Below are 20767 nucleotides of genomic sequence, written 5' to 3' on the forward strand. Positions count from 1 at the left end.
CAGTGCCAGAAGCAGGGAGCAGGGAGAAAGATGGAGATCATTTTGAACACCTGCTGTTATGGTAAGCGAATCTCTCACAGTTTCTTCTTATTTGGAATGTAGTTGTACAGGGTGATTAATTTGAAAAGGATTAGGCGTGCTGGGAAGCGGAGATAGCGATCGCAGTGCCCGCCATGACAAGCAGGCATAATCGGCTCAAAGAAGTGGCATGATTACGCCTATAGAAACTAAACGAAACTGAACTCACCGGCTACATAGATGCTCTGGACAAATAAGTAAATGAATAAACAAATACATAAATCAACTAGGAAATTAAACTGAACTCGCCAGTAATAAATAAATAAATAAATAAATAAATAAATAAATAAATAAATAAATAAATAAATAAATAAATAAATAAATAAATAAAAAATAAATAAATAAACTGGAAATGAAACAGAACTCACCAGTATTTACAGATGATGCTGAAAGTGATCTCCTTCAGCTGCAATGCAAGCTTCACATCTTGTAATGAGATTTCAAAACACACTTTGTAGTTCATGGACACCGATAGAACGCGCAATGTTCCTAATTTCAGTTTTTAATTCTTCTGCAGTTTGAGGATTATTCCTGTAAACTTTTCCTTTAAGATTTTCCCATGGATAAAAATCACATGTGCTTAAATCAGGCGAACGAGGGGACCATAAGCCTTTACTGATGATCTGATCATCATCGAACACTTCCCGTAACCCTCACATAGAGCTATGCGTTCCCGTAACCGTCACATAGAGCTATGCGCCGTATGGGCCGTTGCACTATCCTGCTGGAAACAGCCGTACCTTTTCTCTTCTTCAGTCAGTTCAGCAAAAAATGGTTCCAGAATGTTGTGAATATAACGGTCAGAAGTAATCGTGTTCTGAAAAAATATTGGACCGATAATTCGTCGGGCACTGATAGCGCACCACACACCCACCTTTACATCGTGCAGAGGTCTCGGCTGTAAAATGTGCAGGTTGTTTGTAACCCAGATTATATTGTTCTGTGAATTGACATATCCACTCAAATGAAACCAGGCTTCGTCGCTCATAAAAAGAAAGTTCGGATCCACAATGCTGTCGTGGACACTATTCATTAGCCAACTGCAAAATAGTATTCTTGCATTGAAATCTGTAGGCAATATGTTATGGACTGAAAGAGTCCAATAAGATCATAAATGTAACAATTTTGTTGCATTACGAGCTGAAGAAAGTCAAATACCACTTTCCTGAGATACTATCCGAAGCGACTTATGTGGACTGACCTGGAATCTTGCCTGTATATCTTCTAAACTCTCCCGTATGAGAACTGTTCTTCTTCGCTTCTTTTTCTTATTGCTTACGGAACCAGTACTACGCCACTTGTAAACGAGCTGATGCATGTAACGTTTTGATGGTACTGTCGCACCGGGAAATTGTCTACGGAATTTTTGAAGGCATCTTTAAACTGGTTTCTTCTTCTTGCGCAAATAACACTCAACCAAAAATATTCTTTGCTCTATAGTGTATTTAAGCATCATGATAATAACCTTACAACACACCTTAAAAGTCCAATAGTTTCTAGCGAACTGAGGGACAGAGTGCTAAACAGCTACACGCTGGCAGTGAACACTTCTATCTCGCCAGTGTTGACAGAAGCCATATGGCGCTCGCTCGGGTTCCCACGGCATGCGAGCAGAAGTCTGAACACTTAAATTATTCTCCCTGTATCTTCATATCTACTACCAGACAGAAATGGAGTCATTTTGAAAACCATCAAGTTTATATAAATTATCCTGTATTAAGTAACCACAGAAACACAAATGTGTAGAGAAAGCAAATACACTCACCAGAAAAAAAAGAAAAATAGAAAAAACCCTACTTATTTCAGAAAAAATTTAATGTTAGTTCATTTGAAACATGGTAAAAATAAAATATGTCACAACAATATGGCATAAGTTAATTAGCCCATTTGAGAAGTTTCAGCATAATAAATGATAAAGAATATTTATTGATCGTGACAATCACAACAGTCCACCAACACAAATTTGGAAATGTCTAAACCTGGAGCTCTGCACAGTTTCATATGCAGTCCATTTATCCTCATGTTTTCAATACATTTCCATTTCCTCAGTAATGGGTATTACCACCTCCAGCTGCAGTTACGGTTGTGATTTGTTGAGGCATGCTCAGGATACAATCTCGAATATTCTCTTGTGGTATGAGCTCCCATTCTGCCTGCAGCGAAGCCCAAAGTTGAATTAGTGTGTCAGGGGAACAACTCCTAGCACATCTCCCAAGCATATCCCAGACAGGCTCTATCGGGTTTAGGTCGGGACTACGTGCAAGTCACACCATACACTCAATTCCAACTTCGTCCAGGTACTCACACACACAAACAGCAACGAGCATTGTCATGTATCAAGATGAAGCTCTTGTCGATGACAGGTGCTGAAGACACCACGTGATCCACTAAAATCTCCTCGATGTATCGGTGGGCTGTCAGACTTCCATTCTCGATGAACACAAGCTCCGTGCACGCATCAGTGATAATCCCAGCCCAGACCATCACAGTGCCTCCAATGAATGGTGTCCTTGCAAAGAAAGTACAGGATGAATAACGTTTCCCAGACCTTCTCCATACTCTCTCCCTTCCAATCGGTGCCCTCAAACAGAATCTGGATTCATCCGTGAATAGCACTGAGCTCCACCGCTCCACATCGTTTCGATGGGCGTTGGTGAATTGCTTCCAAGAGGTGTGGTGCTCATGTGTAAGCAGATGTCCTGTGGCGGGCCTCTTGGACTTTAAATCCGCTTCACACAATCTCCACCTTACTGTCCTTTCACTGATGTGATAATTATTAAACCTGTTGTTGAACCTGCATAACTAAAGATACCACAAAGGAAACTTGTAATATTTTTATGTGCCAGTTTTTCTGGCATCATCTCAGCACATTTGGCAACCATAAAGGGAGATTACCAGTCTAGAAAGCCAAGAATAACGGCCGAGAGGATTCGTCGTGCTGACCACACGGCACCTCGTAATCTGCAGGCCCTCGGGCAGAGCAGCGGTCGCTTGGTAGGCCAAGGCCATTCAAGGGCTGTTGTGCCATGGGGTTTGTTCCATTATGATATGCTGAAGATATTGTAGTCTGGGGAATGAACAACAAAGAAGTACAAGAACAACTTGATGTACTGAACAAGAAAATTGAAAAGTATGGTATGAAATTTAGTGCAGAGAAAAGCAAGACTATGATGATTGAAATTGTTGACAATTTCAAATACCTAGGGAGTGAATTAATACAGAACACAAGGATGGACACGGAGATTAGCAAGAGGGTACAATGGGGCAATGTATTCTACCAGTGTGTAAGAAACCTTGTCTGAATACGGAAGTACCACGGAAGTGCAAAATGATAATGTACAAAATGTATAATGAACTCATACCGACTTATGCAGCTGAGACCTGGACAGTGGCAGGTAGGGAGGAGAGTAGAATTCGGGCCAGCAAAATAAAATACCTAAGAAGTATAATAGGAAAGACAAAGACAGACAGATTGAGAAATGAAGACATGAGAAAGGACGTCGGAGGGTTTGGGCATGTAAAGAGGGTGGAGGAGAAAAGAGTACCAAACCAGATGACGAAGATGAAGTTCGAGAGAAAGAGAGCGAGAGGGAGACCTAGAACAAGGTGGTTTGATTCAATAAAGAGGAGTGCAAGAAGAAAAATGCTGGACAAGGACAAAATGATGGAAGAGAAATGGTGGAAGGAGAAAGGGAGGTGAAATGTCATAAATGCCCTGACCCGGCAGGAACTGGATAAGGGGAAAAAAAAAGGATGATGGTGATAAAATAATGGCATGTGGCCTTCAGAGAGGCTTGGTGCAGGTCTTTTGAGTTGATCCTGTATAGGCGACCTGTACATTAGTAAGGATGGGCCCCTACCTACGAAGATTTCTAAAGTTTAAGACAACACACACACCCAGCCCCCGAGCCATCGAAATTACCAATTAAGGTTAAAATCTTTGACCCTACAAGGAATTAAACCCAGGACACCCCCCTCCTTGGACCAAAGGCCAAACACGCTAACCATTTAGCCATGGAGCTGGACAATGATGATGATGATGAAAGTCACTTACAGCAGATTTTGACTATGTACCGTGTTAAGTCATCTGCCAATAACAAAATATAGTATAGTAAGGGCCTGTACTACGACTATCAGGTGAACAGCCAGATACGTAGGCTGCAGTTTTGCGGACTAGAAGTTAAATATTTTCTTGCGTACTACCAACGGATTTTAACGAGGGTATTGTAATGCGGAAGATGTAGTAACATTTTTATTGGGTTGGTAATAAGGTTACTGAAAATGTAGTGAAATTTAGCGTGGTGGTAGACGTGTTCCCTGGTGTTTTTGTTGGTTTAGCTCTATTCCTTTTGAAATTGTATTGCTAGAATCCAATATAAGAATCTTATTAAGGTATAATGTGGAAGTTCAGGTCGAAAACAGAATTAGGACTGAAATCTACACATAAGAAGAAATGTTAAAATTAATTAACTATACAATGAAACTGAACTGTTATAAAAAATAAAAAATAAAAAACTGAAAATGTAACCTGGACGCAAAAGTTAAGATTCAGGTTATATATCATTCTTTGTCTAGTACTATTTACGAGGATACACGTTACGGTGAAAGTAAAGTTTATATTTGTAATTAATGCCACTGATGCAGCGCAGGATCATTAATTTTATTATTAATTCAATGTATTGTTTGCTCATTGAATAAGTAGTTAGTTTCTTTCTTTTCAATACGATGTGAGAAAAGTAACTGGCAAGTATTTATACCACTTTAGTGTAAATACTTAGTAGCAAGTTGTTATGAAGTAAAAGAAATATAACCTCCTTAACATCCTCACTCGATGGATGAATCGCCATGAAGAACGTCGTACACCTTTACTCCATATGTATGTCGCGGATGGATTTGGCATAGAACCCATGCTTTTGACACGCATTCTAATGATTAGGAAATGTGTACTATCACCTCTAGTACCCTACCGACTAACATTTAGAAGGTAAAAAAATGTTAGACTATTAGGACTCGAACCCACTAAAAACTGCATACCATCAAACAATGTTGCCCTAACGACCATAGCTACTCATGAAGCTTGCTGTTGATTTGCTTGTGTGCAACTCATATAGTCAGTAGCAACAACTTGCCAGCTTGGGAAATCATTAAGAATTCTGTGATAGCTGGACAGAAAGCATGACATACTTTTAAAATATATACATAGATTACATTGTAACAACTTCGCACAGCATCGTGCAGATGTAGATTCACCTTGATGTGTAGCCATCTTGATTCTTACAGTAGCGTCCCCGATAGGAGCGTTAACTGCCTCTACAACTTCGGCATAGCTAACCTCGAGAATATTTTCCCAGATTGCACATAAACGAAAGTCGTAGTACGCGTTTTCAACCTAACTTCCACATAAATGTGCAAACTGCCACATAAATTTAAACCACACTTTTATCTGTCTGTTGTAGTACAGGCCCTTACTCTCATATACAAAGGTTGGTACCTTAATACAGCGGTACTTATGTATATACGTATCGTGTGATATAAACTTTATAATGATTAATATTGACAGTTATTATATGTAAAATAAGGCAATTCAATACATAAATATTAATGACAAATTAAGTATACAGTATTTTGTAAAAATCGGTTATATTCTCATTAAGACATTGGGTGGTGTGAATAAAAATGAGCACACACTCTTTACTCACGAATTTAGAGCAGGTACTCGCAGTGAGGTGAATAAAAACCGCCTGTCGGAAGCAGTCACTCACAGCAGACCTATGACCTTCAGCACACACTCCAGTCGCTCGAGTAGCAGAGTGGGCGCTCCAGATTTCTAGTGAATAAAGATAAAGCATGCACTCTTTCCGGTAAGCGCCTTCTCATGTTTCCTTGAACTAACTCTGTAGGTGACTCCAAATGATAGTGTCAAGTTCAATAGCATGGCAGAGGTAATGGGGGGGGGGATTAATCGGAAAAGAAAATTATATAAACTTCGCATTGAATCTTCTCAACTTGATTACAGAGTGTCATAAAGGTCCAGTAAGGAGCACGCTGAACAGCCTCCGTGGCTCAGACGGCAGCGCGCCGGCCTTTCTCCTTTGGGTTCCGTAGTTCAAATATCGGCCACTCCATGTGGGATTTGTGCTGGACAAAGCGGAGGCGGGACAGGTTTTTCTCCGGGTACTCCAGTTTTTCCTGTCATCTTTCATTCCAGCAACACTCTCCAATATCATTACATTTCATCTGTCAGTCATTAATCATTGCCCCAGAGGAGTGCGACAGGCTTTGGCAGCCAGCACGATTTCTATCCTCACCGCTTCATTCATTCCATTGCTGACCCGGTCAGATGACTGGAAACAGGCTGTGGATTTTCAAGGAACATGCCGAATGGTTAGCAGAGCATTTTCTTGGGCACTCCAAAGAAACAAACAAATGAAGAAAAAAGTAAATCTTCTTGCGTTATGTTGGTGACCCTGCGTTTCAGAGTGGAGTTGGTGAAGACATCTCGGAGAACTGTATAAAAAACATTTTCGCAGGTTTTGACATGAACAGAAATTAAAGCAGATTATTAGATAAAATTCCAACAAATGTTGCTTAGATGCAGGAAACCAAATCAAACCAAACCCCATGGCACTACAGCCCTTGACGGGCGTTGGTCTACCAAGCGACGAGGTGTCGTGTGGTCAGCACGACGAATCCTGTCGGCTGTTATTCTTGGCTTTCTAGACAGGGGCCGCTATCTCACCGTCAGATAGCTCCTCAATTCTAATCACGTAGGCTGAGCGGACCTCGAACCAACCCTCAGGTCCAGGTAAAAACTCTGACCTGGCCGGGAATCGAACCCGGGGCCTCCGGGTAAGAGGCAGGCACGCTACCCCTATATCACGGGGCAGGCCTTAGATGCAGGAAGCATGGGCTAAATGGCAAGAACGTTTGAGCTTCCCTTATGCTGTCGGAACTGTAGACTGTACTCATGTACAAATTCAGAAGCCACATGTTCATGGGAATGACTACATTTACAGAAAAGGCATCCCTAGCATTAATGTACAGGCCACTTGCAATGGAAAGGAAGAATTCAACCATTGTAGATGTATCATGGCCTGACTGTCTATGACGTCCGGCTCCATAGCCAAATGGTTAGCATGCTGTGCTTTGATCACAGGGGTTCCGGGTTCGATTTCCGGCAGGGTCGGGAATTTTAATCATCATTGGTTAATTTCCCTGGCACGGAAGCTGGGTGCATGTGTTGTTTTCATCATCATTTCATTCTCATCACGACGTGCAGGTCGCCTACGGCGTCAAGTCAAAAGACCTGCAACCTGGCAAGCCGAACCCGTCCTGGGATCTCCCGGCACTAAAAGCCATACGCCATTTAATTTCAGTTTATTACTCCCGAATTTGGAGGAACTCCGATGTTTGCAGAGTTATGACGTCTCTGTAGGAAGTCGAAGGGATGACAACTTCTGCAGATCTTACAACTTGCTTACGCCACGCCGACACAGATAGGTCTTATGGCGACGATGGGATAGGAATGGCATAGGAATAGGAAGGGAGCGGCCGTGGCCGTAATTAAGGTACAACCCAGCCTAGTGTGAAGATGGGAAACCACGGAAAACCATCTTCAAGGCTGCTGATAGTGAGGATCGAACCCACTATCTCCCGGATGCAAGCTCACAGCTGCGTGCCCTTAACCGCATGGCCAACTCATCCGGTCCTGCAGATCTGGCTCCTTAAAAATTTCATTCAATTGTCAATATATTATTTTCAACATAATTAATGTTTGTCAGTTACGTTATAGGCCTACCATTTTCCTCAATTTATTAATATCGTAATATTCACGCTATGATTTCCTACCTTTCAGACGGCCGATGGTAGGGTTATTCTCACCCTGCATCAGATTCATCAGCCACTTCTCCCATTATTTTACCGATATGCATTTGTTTCCCGTACGCCTTAATTCTACTTTATATTTCAGTCTTGTTTTCATGTTTTGTAAGTTTTTAGCAACAGTTGTTGGATGGAAATTCTTCTCCTTCTACCGCTTTTCCCACCTCTGTGGGGTCCTGGGTACGAATTATGTCGCACATGTGGATTTGTCCCTGTTTTACGGCCAGATGCTCTTCCTGACGCCAACCCTAGATGGAAGGATGTAATCATTATTGCGTGTTTCTGTGATGGTTGGTAGCGTAGTGTGTTGTGCAAATATGAAGAGGAAAGTGTTGGGACAAACACAAACACCCAGTCTCCGGGTCAGAAGAATTAATCAGAGGCGATTAAAATCCCCGACCCTCTGAACCGAAGGCCTCAATGCTGACCATTCAGCCAATCAGACACTTGTTGGACGGAAATGTTTAAGTTAAATTTAGCGAGTAGTTCACACTGAACTGCATTTATTGCACTTGTTTTCTTGTGCTTCTTGTCCGGTAACTGTGACTTTGAAAACATAATTGTATGTTCCTTTAAAATGGAGATAAAAGCGTACTGGAATTCCACACTGTCGTCTGCCATGTTAAGCACTGAACTACCCGGAAGGCCAGAAGTCATCGAAGTGTTATCATAGTCTAAGGTGTTATATACGCACATGGCACGTGCATGATCTTGATCAGTGACACTGAGTAGCTGCTCCAGACACTCGAGTGTACGCTGCGTTTCCGCTCTATATTTTTATTCACCACAAATGCGGAGTGGAAGCTCATTGGCAGGGAGACACTCAGGCACTCAGCGAGCAGACGCTCACTCACTTAGACTCATTTTTATTCACACCACCCATTAATTCATGGTACTAATTCAAGATACTTTTCACCACAGACTCATTTTTAAAGGGTTTTCTTTTGTTTAGATGTTCTGTGTATATCAATGTTTATAACTGTGCCAATTTTGACTATGGAATGGCTAAAAATGACCCAAGTATGGTTGAAATCAGTACCATGAATTAATGTCTTAATGAGAATGTAACCAATTTTTACAAAATATAGTTATATTTGTCATTAATATTTATGTACTGAATAGGTGGACCCATTTTACCTTATAGCATACATATACCATGTGTCAGCAAACAAACCCAATGTCTCTTGTCTTTACCACAACCAACCTCACGGTACATGAACGCTTCCATCCAGTGCTCCATACATGCCATACTGCAAAGATCAGCATCACCAGTGAGCTGGTGGTCTAAAAGTGGGTCTAAATGTGAGTAGCCACAATGATCTTGAAAGAGCTGGACAAATGTGGAACGTGTACATGGCTGAGAGTACAGCAGTGTCATCAAGGTCTTCATGGGGCATGCACGGAATTTGCATTGCTTTACAGAAGAGTGGACGGTGGGTAAAATTCTTCAACGATGAATGCCAATGTGTGGCCAATATGCCTTGGCTAGGCTGCCCTGGTGTCTGAAGAGGATGTGCAGGTTATTGATGCAACCTGACTGTGCTTCATATCCTGGAGGGCAGCCTCAGCATGAGAAAATTGCATCAAGATAGGTTCTACACCATTTAACAGAATTGCAAAAGTGGCATTACTTATTCAAAATACAACTGCATGTGGGTGTGGCAATGCTAGTGTTTGTTTATTGCAGTGGGTACAAAATAGTTGGGCAAGCAGTGGGCATGCCATTGGGCCAAAGAGTCATCACATGATTCTAGCAATACAGACAGGGCACAATAAATTTTTTGTAAAAAGACACTCTACATAGAAATTAACCAATGAACAATACAATAAATATAAATCCATGGAATCTTAGAGAGAAGGGAACCGCTGCACCAACAAGGACTAACTGAGTAGTCATAGATTTAGTGAAAAAATGTACCTGGCAACAAAGCCAGACGACAGAGCTCTGGACATAAACAAACAGTAGTTCATGGAACAGCCAAGTGCGATTGTTTTTTAAACCCATAATAATGATATGATGCTGTGTGAAACCACTTGGAGGCTTGCTTACACCAAATCATTATGACAGATGAGACACGGGCCTGATCGTACAAGTCAAAAATGAAATACCAATCTAAATAGTGGCATCAGTACGGATCCCCACGAAAATCAGCAGTTCACCCATCGCAGACTACTCCCATCACACCATACAGAGACAAAAGGTATACTATGGCTTACATATTGCAGGCAACAGGTTTTACACAATGCTGCTGACTGTAATGAGACTAACAAGACATTCTCACGGAGGTTTATATCAGTTTTATCAAAATAACACATATGAACTTTAAACTTACTTTATGAATAGGAGTTCCCCAGAAGTCATTGAAGAAGATATTCTTCAGTGGCATATGGGGTCTCAGGTCTCTGTTATCTTTGATGGCGCTGATGTCATCAAAGACAAAGCCACACTGGAGACTGTTATAGTAGCAAGCAAAGCAGGTCAGCAACAAAACCACTGAGAGGGCATGGTGGGCTGCCATCTCACCTGTTGAAATGTTACAGTAACATCAGATCACATTGACATTACACAGTGGCATTTAAAGTCCCTAACAAAAAGTAAAAATAACAAATAATATTCAAATGTAGGCAGAATGTTCTCAAGTCATTTGATTGGGAATTAACACAAGAGTATTACAAATTTTAGTATAATTTTCCAGCCTATTTTTTTTTTTTTTTCCAGATTCAGAACAGTATCTTATATGGTTTGATGATTAGTTTTATTGTGGTAGAAAAGTGACAAGCAGCTTATAGGTCAGTTTGTAGTGAATGCTATCATTTAAAATCATTTTAAAAGCATAAAAGTTCACCCTTTTATTTTCAATTTGTAGACAATGTAGGCCATGATTGTTAGGGCATTAAGTCTTTATGGTTTGATACTGTTCACTTACCAATTCAACCCCTGTCAGCAGAAAAAAATTACCAGCAGGATAGGAGATGTGATGGTATAACATTCCTAATCATAAGACTGCATTCCAAAAGACCGAGTTAAATTCCAAACCTCTCTTCAGTGCTCATATGGGGTGAGGGCATATGACGCTGCTGATGGTGATTTGTCCATCGGATGGGGACGTTAAGCCTCGAGCAAACTCCTTGGTGTTATTCAACAGAAGTAAGCTGCATATTTATTTATTTATTTATTTATTTATTTATTTATTTATTTGGGAAACCAAAACAGCGAGAAGCCGAATTACAGAGTTCCGCAATGAAAAACATATTTACAATAGAGTAGCACAAGGCAAACATAAAAAATAAGTGGAAGAACAATGACAAAAAAACATCTAACAATAAAAATAGAGGAAAAAATTAAAAACTAACAAAATAACTGTAGAGACACAACAAAACATAAAGGCTAAAGAAACAACGAGAAAAATTGAAGATTGAACGTAAAACGAAGAGAAGAACTTACAGCTAGGCACAGTAAAATAAATACAGATATAGCACTTAAGTAACAGAATAGTACGGTAATAAATAAATAAATAAATAAATAAATAAATAAATAAATAAATAAATAAATAAATAAATAAATAAATAAATAAATAAATATTATATTATGTACAAAAGAGAGGACAGCAATGAGAAGAGAAAAAAGGAATATGAAGAAAATGAACTAGGTTAAGTTAAGGAAGAATCGATTAAAGGATGTATACGATGAAAAAATGTCCAAGTTCCTGACAGAAGATAGAGTTAAGGAGGGTTGGTATGCAGATAAATAAACTTCTTTGAACAAGAGAGAGGCGGGAATACAGAATACGAAGGGGCGGATTAATCCTGGTTTTGCGAGTTGGAACATATAAGGAAAAGAAGGATGCAGGTTCAGGAGAACGAAATAAACCGTTAACAGAGTTATATAGGAATCTAAGGTCGGCTACTTTCCTGCGACTAGATAATGGGTGAAGGTTTAACTTGTCTAGTATCTGATTACTGTACAGCAAAATAAACTCATTCTCAAATTCCTCAGCATCATCCCTTGCCTGAAACTCATCACATTACTCAGTAACATGCTGAGTCATAATTACTTCCCAATTTTTTAAGAAGATTCCAAAAGTAGAGTACATAAGATAAATGGGGGTTTTACCCAGAACTGAGTATTGGCTCCCTTACTATTCAGTCTGTACAAGTATGATTTCCCAGTAACCAAATCCAGGAAATTCATCTATGCAGATGACATCGGACTGGTCATCCAACGCCAAGGCTTTGACGAGTCTGAGTCGATGTTCTCATCAGACCTCAAGATTCTAGACAATTACATAACGCAAATCTTCAGGACTAGGAAACAAACGTACGTTATACAGGGATGTCTGCATGAGAGAAGGTATGAAACGGGTACCATAAAGTAAGTAGGAACACAATAACCCATGTATTGTAGGGGATGAGTGAGTGGTTGCGTGGTTTGGGTCACGTAGCTGTCGGCTTGCATTCGGGAGATAGTGGGTTCGAGTCCCACTGTCGGCAGGCCTTAAGATGGTTTTCTGTGATTTCGCATTTTCACACCAGGCAAATGCTGGAGCTGTACATTAATTAAGGTCACGATTGCTTTCTTCCTACTCTTAGCCCTTTCCTAATTCAATGTCGCCATAAGATCTATCTGTGTCGGAGCAAAGTAAAGCAAACGGTAAAAAAAATTGTATCTGAAAAAACTCTTGCAAATTAGTAATACAGTATACTGTGCTGTATTTCTGCAATGTGCCTGTACCCACAAGAGAAAGTTGCTTTCTGAATCTCTCTAGTCAATCATTTGAAGCTTCAAAATTCTGCTGCAAATTTTAACGCTTTTGCTTCTATCATGGGTCCTGACCCAGGGACATTCTGACTCCTTATATAAACAAACCACTCTAGCGTTGCCTTGTCAATAAGAGCTCCACTATCACTTTGACACTGTTTCACCTGCTGTTTGTTGGCATTTAAATGCCAATTTTACATTAGTTCCTCCTGATTTTTCACAATTTCTGCTGCGTGTATCTTTACAACTTAAACACTTAGGACAGTTATCACACACCACACTTCTCACGTTTATGATAGTCTATTTATAATGGCTACCATTTCTTTTAGAGTTAAACACTTCCTCGGAGCAATGTTAAAACACACTAACTTACTAATGTAAAATTGAACACATCAAAAGCCTACGAGTCAATTTAAAAGTAACCAGACAGGTCCAACACTTGTCCTGTTTCTCTACGGGGTTGGGTATGAAGTGAGAAGAATCTTCGAAACAAGATTTTATGACCAGATGCCCTTCCTGACGTCAACCTCATCAGAGGAGCTAATAAGATGAAATGAATGACGTGATATATAATAGATGAATAATGTGATATATAATGGTAGGAAAGGAGAAGGTGAAAACTGGTGCTGGTAAACCTACTTCTGTCAAACAGTACCAACGGGTCTGCTCAAGGCTTAACGTTTCCATCCAACAGACGAATCACCATCAACAGTGTCATATGCCTTCACTACACTGTGGAGAGGTTTGGAGTTGAAATCAGGATTTTGGCACGCAATCTAGTCATTAAAAATTGTATACCACCAACTCTCCTACTTTGCCGGCCAACATTCTGATGGTGAAATTGTTTTCGACCAACGGGACTCGAACCGCCTAACCACGGTGTCAGACCATATAAACTTTATGCCTTAGTGATCATGGCCACCAGGCAGGTTATAAAATTAACCTGACAGTGAAAGTATGAATTCAAACATTACATTATTATATAATGGTATTATTTCACATAATCAATACTACTTGTTACAATTACAATGTATTTACATTAAAAATATACCATCTGCAAGACTGGTTTCGATCTATAACACTGGCCTGGGGGAAAAAAAAAAATTATCCCCGGTGAAAGGTTGAAAAGGTGAATTACCCTAATTTAGGTGTGCCGATTTCAAATATGTAAAATGTCTTTGCCTATCACATACAGTTTTTTTTTTTTTTTTGCTATTTGAAATCCAAATTTAATATATTGTAATTTCAATAGAAAACACCATAATAGAAAATATATGTGATTTTAATGGAACAAGATCAAATTGCAACGGAATATACAAAAAATTAACATATTCATTGCTAGAATGTATGAATCTCACTACAAGAACACTACTGTTTGCTACACTTTGATGTGAATGAACGCTGTGTTGATTTGCGTTTGTGTTCCTCAGTAGTATTATCATCTCGCACTAGACACCAACAGTAATCTGACATCATGGAGACGTCCCATCGCTGCTGAAACCTTCGTTCCATTTATTTTAGATCCTGATGGAACTGCTCGCCATGTTCCTCGCCGAATGCTCCTAATGAAAAGAATCCAGATGACTGTGCAGGAACTGTCATTTTAAGCTCATGTGGCAACTCAATTTCTGGAAGTTGTACAGCATGGTTTCCATAATCTGTTGGTAGTTGACATCTTGAACATTACCCAGGAATTTGCTTCAAACATCCTTGAATGTTTCCCATGCCTGAAGCTGTGTTTCGTTCATCGTCGTACTGAATGTCGGATCCTTCATAAGCTTCCGAATTTGGGGGCCATCAAAAACACCTTCCTTAATTTTGGCATCCGACAGTCTTGGAAATTTCTGACAGAGGTACCGAAAGCAGGGAGTGCCTCTAACCAGACTCTTCACATTCTGCTTAATAATTCCCAATCTAATATGTAAAGGGGGCAATAAAACAATTTGAGGATCAATTAATGGATGATTTACAATGTTTTTTTCTCCAGACATGAACTGTTTCCTCTTGGGCCACTCAAGACACTAACCAGTGACGATCCCTGTCCTGGGAGTCCCACTCACACAGAAAACACAGAATCTTTGTATATCCTCCTTGCTGCTCTAATATGATACTGCACACTTTTAAATCGCAGCACAGTAACCATCTGTGTTCATTGTAGTTCAGTTTCTGCAACACCATAGATAAATTGTGGTAGTTTTCACAAAGAGACGTTGAATGGGCGACTGGCACTGAAGCAAGTTTATTTCCATTGTGCAGGAGAACACCTTTGAGACTTCTTTTACCGGTATCAATAAACAGATGCCAGTCCTTTGCTAGGTAAATAGTTACAAGACAACAAATCAAGCCAGGGGGAGATCACAGCAAAACACAAGTTCACCATCGTGAACAAAAAACTGCTGGAATTCATTCTCCCGATTTCTGTAACAATATGGATTTGTCCCATAAAGTAAAAAATTTCTCTCTCTCAATCTTGATCCTAAAAGTTCACTCTTTTGTTTAGTGAGGCCTAGGTCATGCACCAAATCATTTAAGTCACACTGATTATAAAGACGTGGAGCTTTATCCTCAACATTCGGTACAAAGGTATCATCATCACCACCCTCCGCACTTGAAGATGACGAAGACACACTCTCTGGTAACTGTATTGGTGGTTTTGGGAATGGAATATCGGGTCCATGTGGTATGGGGGTTATGGCAGATGGAAGGCAATGTGCTTTTTGTTTTATGTATTGAACCTAGACACTTTACATACACAAAAATAACATTTGTCAAAATGATTTCTTTGCTCCCGCCAAGCCATTGGGATTTCGAAAGGCACTGATGACAACAGCCCATTGTACCATTGCCGCAGGTTTTCTACACACAAAATTCTTGTCCTGATCACCTACAGTAACTTCATGTTAAAATATGCCAAGTACAGGCTTTTTATAAATGGCATAATAGTTTCTTCTGCCTTAACTTGTATACTGGCCACATATATAACAGAAAAGAGTTTGGATTGTTCACACATTTTCACCTCCGAACATCATTATCACTTGGCATTTTAACACAAACTCACTTATTCACTAAATCGACTTCAAGTGCACGCTGTAACGTGCAGATAAAGGCGTGACACACGTTCTCATATTCTCCTCTCAGACTACAGAGAAACGCGATCTTGGCATTTTGACATTGTCTGACATTGCGCATGTGCGAACTGCAACTGTTCTAATTGTTCTGCCAGTGTTCCTGTATGATTACTTACTCCCTCCAAAACAGAGCACATACAATATTTTCTCTCAGACATGTCCATACCTGCATTCCATACAACCAATCCAAACCTCATTTACAACGAAGCTCCATTAGCATAAACATGAGACGGACTTGTGACAAATCTGTACGTGATATGAAACTAGTATTATTTTTTACATAAGGACACTAAATGTAATGTATATCACATACAATTACTTTTGCCGGAAAATCTTCGTAGGTCGGTGTAATTGATCATCCTCAGCTGCCTGAGAACATAAGATAGAATAACATATACAAATCATATACATATACGAATGTTTAATGATTTGTATACCGGTGCAATGAGTATGGTATGAAAATGAGCCTTTCCAAAACTAAATTGATGTCAGTAGGTAAGAAATCCAAGAGAAATGAATGTCAGATTGGGGATACAAAGCTGGAACTGGTAGATAATTTCAAATATTTATGGCGTCTGTTCTTCCAGGATGGTAGTATAGTAAGCGAGATTGAATGAAGCTAATGTAGCAAGCTCACAGTTGCGATCAACAGTATTCTGTAAGCAGGAAATCAGTTCCTGGATGAAACTATCTTTACATTGGTCTGTTTTCAGACCAACTTTGCTTTAGGGGAGTGAAAGCTGGGTGGACTCAGGATATCTCATTCATAAGTTATAAGTAATACAAATTAAAGTAGCAAGAATGATTGCTGGTACAAATAGGTGGGAACAATGGCAAGAGGATACCCAGAATGAGATAAAGGCTAAGTTTGGAATGAACTCGGATGAAGCTGTACGCATAAACTGGCTTTGGTGGTGAGGCCATGTGAGGCGAATGGAGGAGGATAATTTACCTAGGAGAATAACAGACTTTGTTATGGAGGGTAAGAGAAGTAGAGGGAGGCCAAGATGATGATTGTTAGGCTCAGTTTCTAACGATTTAAAGATAAGAGCTATAGAAAAAAACAAGGCCACAGAACTAGTTACCAACAAAGGATTTTGGCGGCGTTCAGTAAATTCACAGATCCTTGCAGACTGAACACTGAAAGGCATAACAAACTATAATGAAGATGTATGTATGTAAGCTCACTGGATAAAAAATTATTCACTCTAGTGAGCACGCACAGATGGATCCTTAAGCCTGTATAGATGGTGCAGTGAAGGAGTGTCATGCTCAATCACACGCACATTGCCCGTACGTGAGCATAATATGGTAGTAGCAATCAGTGAGACATTGACGTTTCAAGTGGACAGTGTGTGTCAACATGGGTAGAGGTAAGGACGTGACAGAGTGGCAAAAGGCGGCAACCATGTTTGTTCGTGCCCATGGCCATACGGTGCGTGAAGTTGCTGGATTTGTTGTTGTTTCACAGCGGACTGTTCAATGTGTCTACAAGCAGTGGTGTACTATATGTGGGCATGAAACATGTCAGAAGAATTGTGGTTGGAAAAAAATCCTGACTTAGCAGGACGAGAGATGCCTTTCATGGCTTGTGAATCAAAATTGCCTCCAAACACAACAGGATTCCTGCCAGTCAGTGAATAAAGGTCCATCCCAACCAGTTAGTGAGGGAACTTTGCAACGGGAACTGCATGCATTGAATATTTGGAGTCAGTCACCTTGCAAGCGTCCATTGCTCACACAGGTGTATAAAGGCACTGAAAGGCATGGGCTAGAAATCATCGAACGTGGACAGTAGCCGACTGGCGGAACGTAATGCGGTCTGACGAATCACGTTTTTACCTGTATTCCAATGACGCACATTGTCTAGTGCATTGAGGCCAAATGAAGCATTTTATCCTAGATATGTACAAGGTCAGGTTGAAGCTGGAGGAGGGGTCTGTTATGTTTTGGGGGTGTTTTTCTTATCATCGATTGGGCCCATTTATTGAGATGCCATAACGTGAACCAACATGTTTATTTAAACATTCTGAATGATCAGGTGTTGCCTTTTAGTCAATATCTGCATGATGAGTATGCTACTGATACCCCAAATTTTCAAGATTACAACAGCAAAGTGACACACAATGTGACTGGTTTTATGAACACTCCCCCATCCTATTACATCTCAATTGGCCTGCAAAATCACCTGACTTGAACCCCACAGCAAATCTGTGGGACATATTGGAACAGCGGGTAAAACGCCGAAATCAGCATTCCGTAGTTTGGTGGAATTGTATGATCAAATCCTTGGCGAGTGGCTTAATCTGCACAACCTTGCGTTCTCACTTCCTAACTGAATACAGGCAGTTATTAGGTCCAGAGGTGGAGTTACACGGCATTAAATTATGGTTGTAATAATTTCTCCAGAGGCGACTAATTTTTTCGTCTGGTGAGCTTATGTATGTTTGAACATGCTAGTAAACCTACAGATATGAAGCAGACATATCTGAGCACCTTCAATCAGTTCTTCTTGTAGCGCCTTCACCGGACTGAATTGGGACTGAACCTGCCAACTGACCTCGGAAGGCCAGTGCTCTACTGTCTGAGCTACTCAGTCCAGCCTCTCAGTATAAGAAATGCTTAAATGTAGTGTTCGAAATCAATATTACAGTGAACACACTACTGTAAACTTCAAATGTGACTATGTATTACCTATCACCAGCACCAGGAACATGATAGTAGGCACTCTTTAATAACCAGTCCAAAATTTTTTACCCTCCCTCTTCAACATATGCTCTTCAAAATACAATAGAATAGAAATGAAAGAAAGACTAGAAATATGTATACAGTTTTTACTAGAGAATAATTTGTGCAAGAGATTGCTATGTTCTTGAAGTTAATATTACCATGCAACACTGCCCAAATGCTACAAGATTATCCCAGAATATAATATTTAACATTTCTCTTGAGCTGGATATTTGGTACCGATGGAGTTTTAATTTTTTTAGGCTCCTGAAGGAACTTCTATCTGGAATCATCCTGAATTCACCAGCTGAGTAACATATTTGGCTAGATGTTCCCCCCTCCTAGGCTCAAGTTTGTAGGACAATTGGTTGACATTTAGAGTGTTTAAGTGTGGAAGATCAATATTGATAGATTAACTGACACAATACAGAGCCCCTTTTCTGTGCAAAATTTGAATGGGCCGACATCCCTTAAAACTGACTTTACTCAAACAGACAATAAATACATTGAATTATGAATTATTACTCTGAATCATTCAAATCTGGGATGAACTAAGTGTAAAATCTGAAAAATAAATTAGGCCTAATTTATTCTCTGTGTTTGTACATTAGTTTTCATGTCAATTGTATGTTTTTACATTTGTTTAGTTATTAGATGTATTACATTAAGGCTGAAGATGGCCAGCCAAGGCTGAAACTAGTCCCTAGTTTAGTAATGTAATCAATAATATTGCATAATATAGTATTGAAAAAGGTGGACCATACAACATTAATTTAATAATTATTATTGTGATATAATCTACTCCTGTAGAATAACACCAAGGGATCTGCTCAAGGCTTAACATCACCATCTGATGGACAAATCACCATCAATGGCACCATATGCCATCACTCCATATGAACACTGCAGAGAGGTTTGGAAGTGAACCCAGGCTTTTTTTGCATGCAATCCAGTGATCAGAAATTGTATAGCCTACCACCAGCTAACCTCTCCTGCTGGCCAACATTCTGATGGTGAAATTCTGTTTCAACCAACAGGACTCCAGCCCACATTACACCATACTGCATGAGACAGTTCTTTCCTTGAGGACACAATCTTTTATACTCTGAGTGGCACAAGTTGCATATGCAAATTTCGTCTGGCTCGTGAAAGTAAGTCTTTGCACATATCTTGTGAAGGTAGCCATGTTAGTAAATAGTTTAGTTTTTTGTTGGGACCTGTCCAGCTTGAAATTTAAATCTGAGTTAATAATAGGGAATAATGCCGAACAACAAACTGCTTTTCCCTTCGTTCTTTTCTATGAAAATTGCTCCTAAAAATCCTAACCTTAGTTATATGACAGATAATTGATAATATAATAGTGGGGAATGTAACGAAACATAAAAGAAATACAGACAAATGAATGGCAGGAAGGCAAAGGAAAATAGAATGAAAATGGAGATGAAGAAGAACAATGTGTACATACAATAAGAACAGAAAAGATGGAAAGAATAGGCAGAGGGATGACAGGTAATAGAAAAATATATCATCGGTACGAGTAGAAATGGATCAAATTTTTGGTTTCCTAGAGATACAGCATCAGACCTACCAATGTATAAATAGATAGAGAGAGAGAGAGAGAGACAACCAAAGAGTAGATGATAGGAAAACTTAAAACTGTCCACCTTTTCAATACAAAAATGTTATAGTTTATTTATAACATGTATTTGCACTTGGAACTAGTTTCAACGCTGTTTTGCGTCATCATCAGCCAAAATGTGGGAAATAGGCCAGCATGTAGGCATTTATATTACACAAGGCGTTACATTAAACAATACACATCTTACAAGGAGATAAAAACAGGGACGAATATAGAAACAAATGAATCGTTGAGAAAGCAAAAGTTATACATAATAAAAATAACCTTAACCACACATCTTGCAGTGCGAAAGTGTTCTACTTGAATGATTCCTGAATATAAAACACACGCACACACATTTCTGAAGAGCCAGCAGGCAGGACAAAGTAAAGTGAAACCTTAAGAGTTCTTCTGAGAAGAGTTCATCATTTTTTCTATGTTCCGACTAACTAATGAAGTCTCCCTTGAGTTCCTGATAAACATACACAACAGGAAATTCTCCTTCACTCTCAACAATAGCTATAAAGACCAACGGTAAAAATTTTATTTTAAATATTGTGCAGAGACGTGAAAGCA

At 39.7% G+C, this 20767-nt stretch overlaps 1 protein-coding gene across 1 annotated transcript in view; it reads right to left on the reverse strand.

Annotated features, from left to right (window-relative positions):
* Positions 1-19625, reverse strand: part of LOC136866871 (protein O-mannosyl-transferase Tmtc3) — a 90753-nt gene extending 71128 nt beyond the window's left edge. The window contains exons 1-2 of the mRNA XM_067143965.2: positions 19550-19625; positions 10293-10483 (exon numbers count right to left, since the gene is read on the reverse strand). Coding sequence (XP_067000066.2) covers positions 10293-10483; positions 19550-19625 — 267 coding nt within the window. The remainder of the gene's footprint in view (positions 1-10292; positions 10484-19549) is intronic.
* Positions 19626-20767: the final 1142 nt, after the last annotated feature.

The sequence above is a fragment of the Anabrus simplex genome, chromosome 3 (genome assembly GCF_040414725.1).
Source record: "Anabrus simplex isolate iqAnaSimp1 chromosome 3, ASM4041472v1, whole genome shotgun sequence".
Lineage (NCBI taxonomy): Eukaryota > Metazoa > Arthropoda > Insecta > Orthoptera > Tettigoniidae > Anabrus > Anabrus simplex.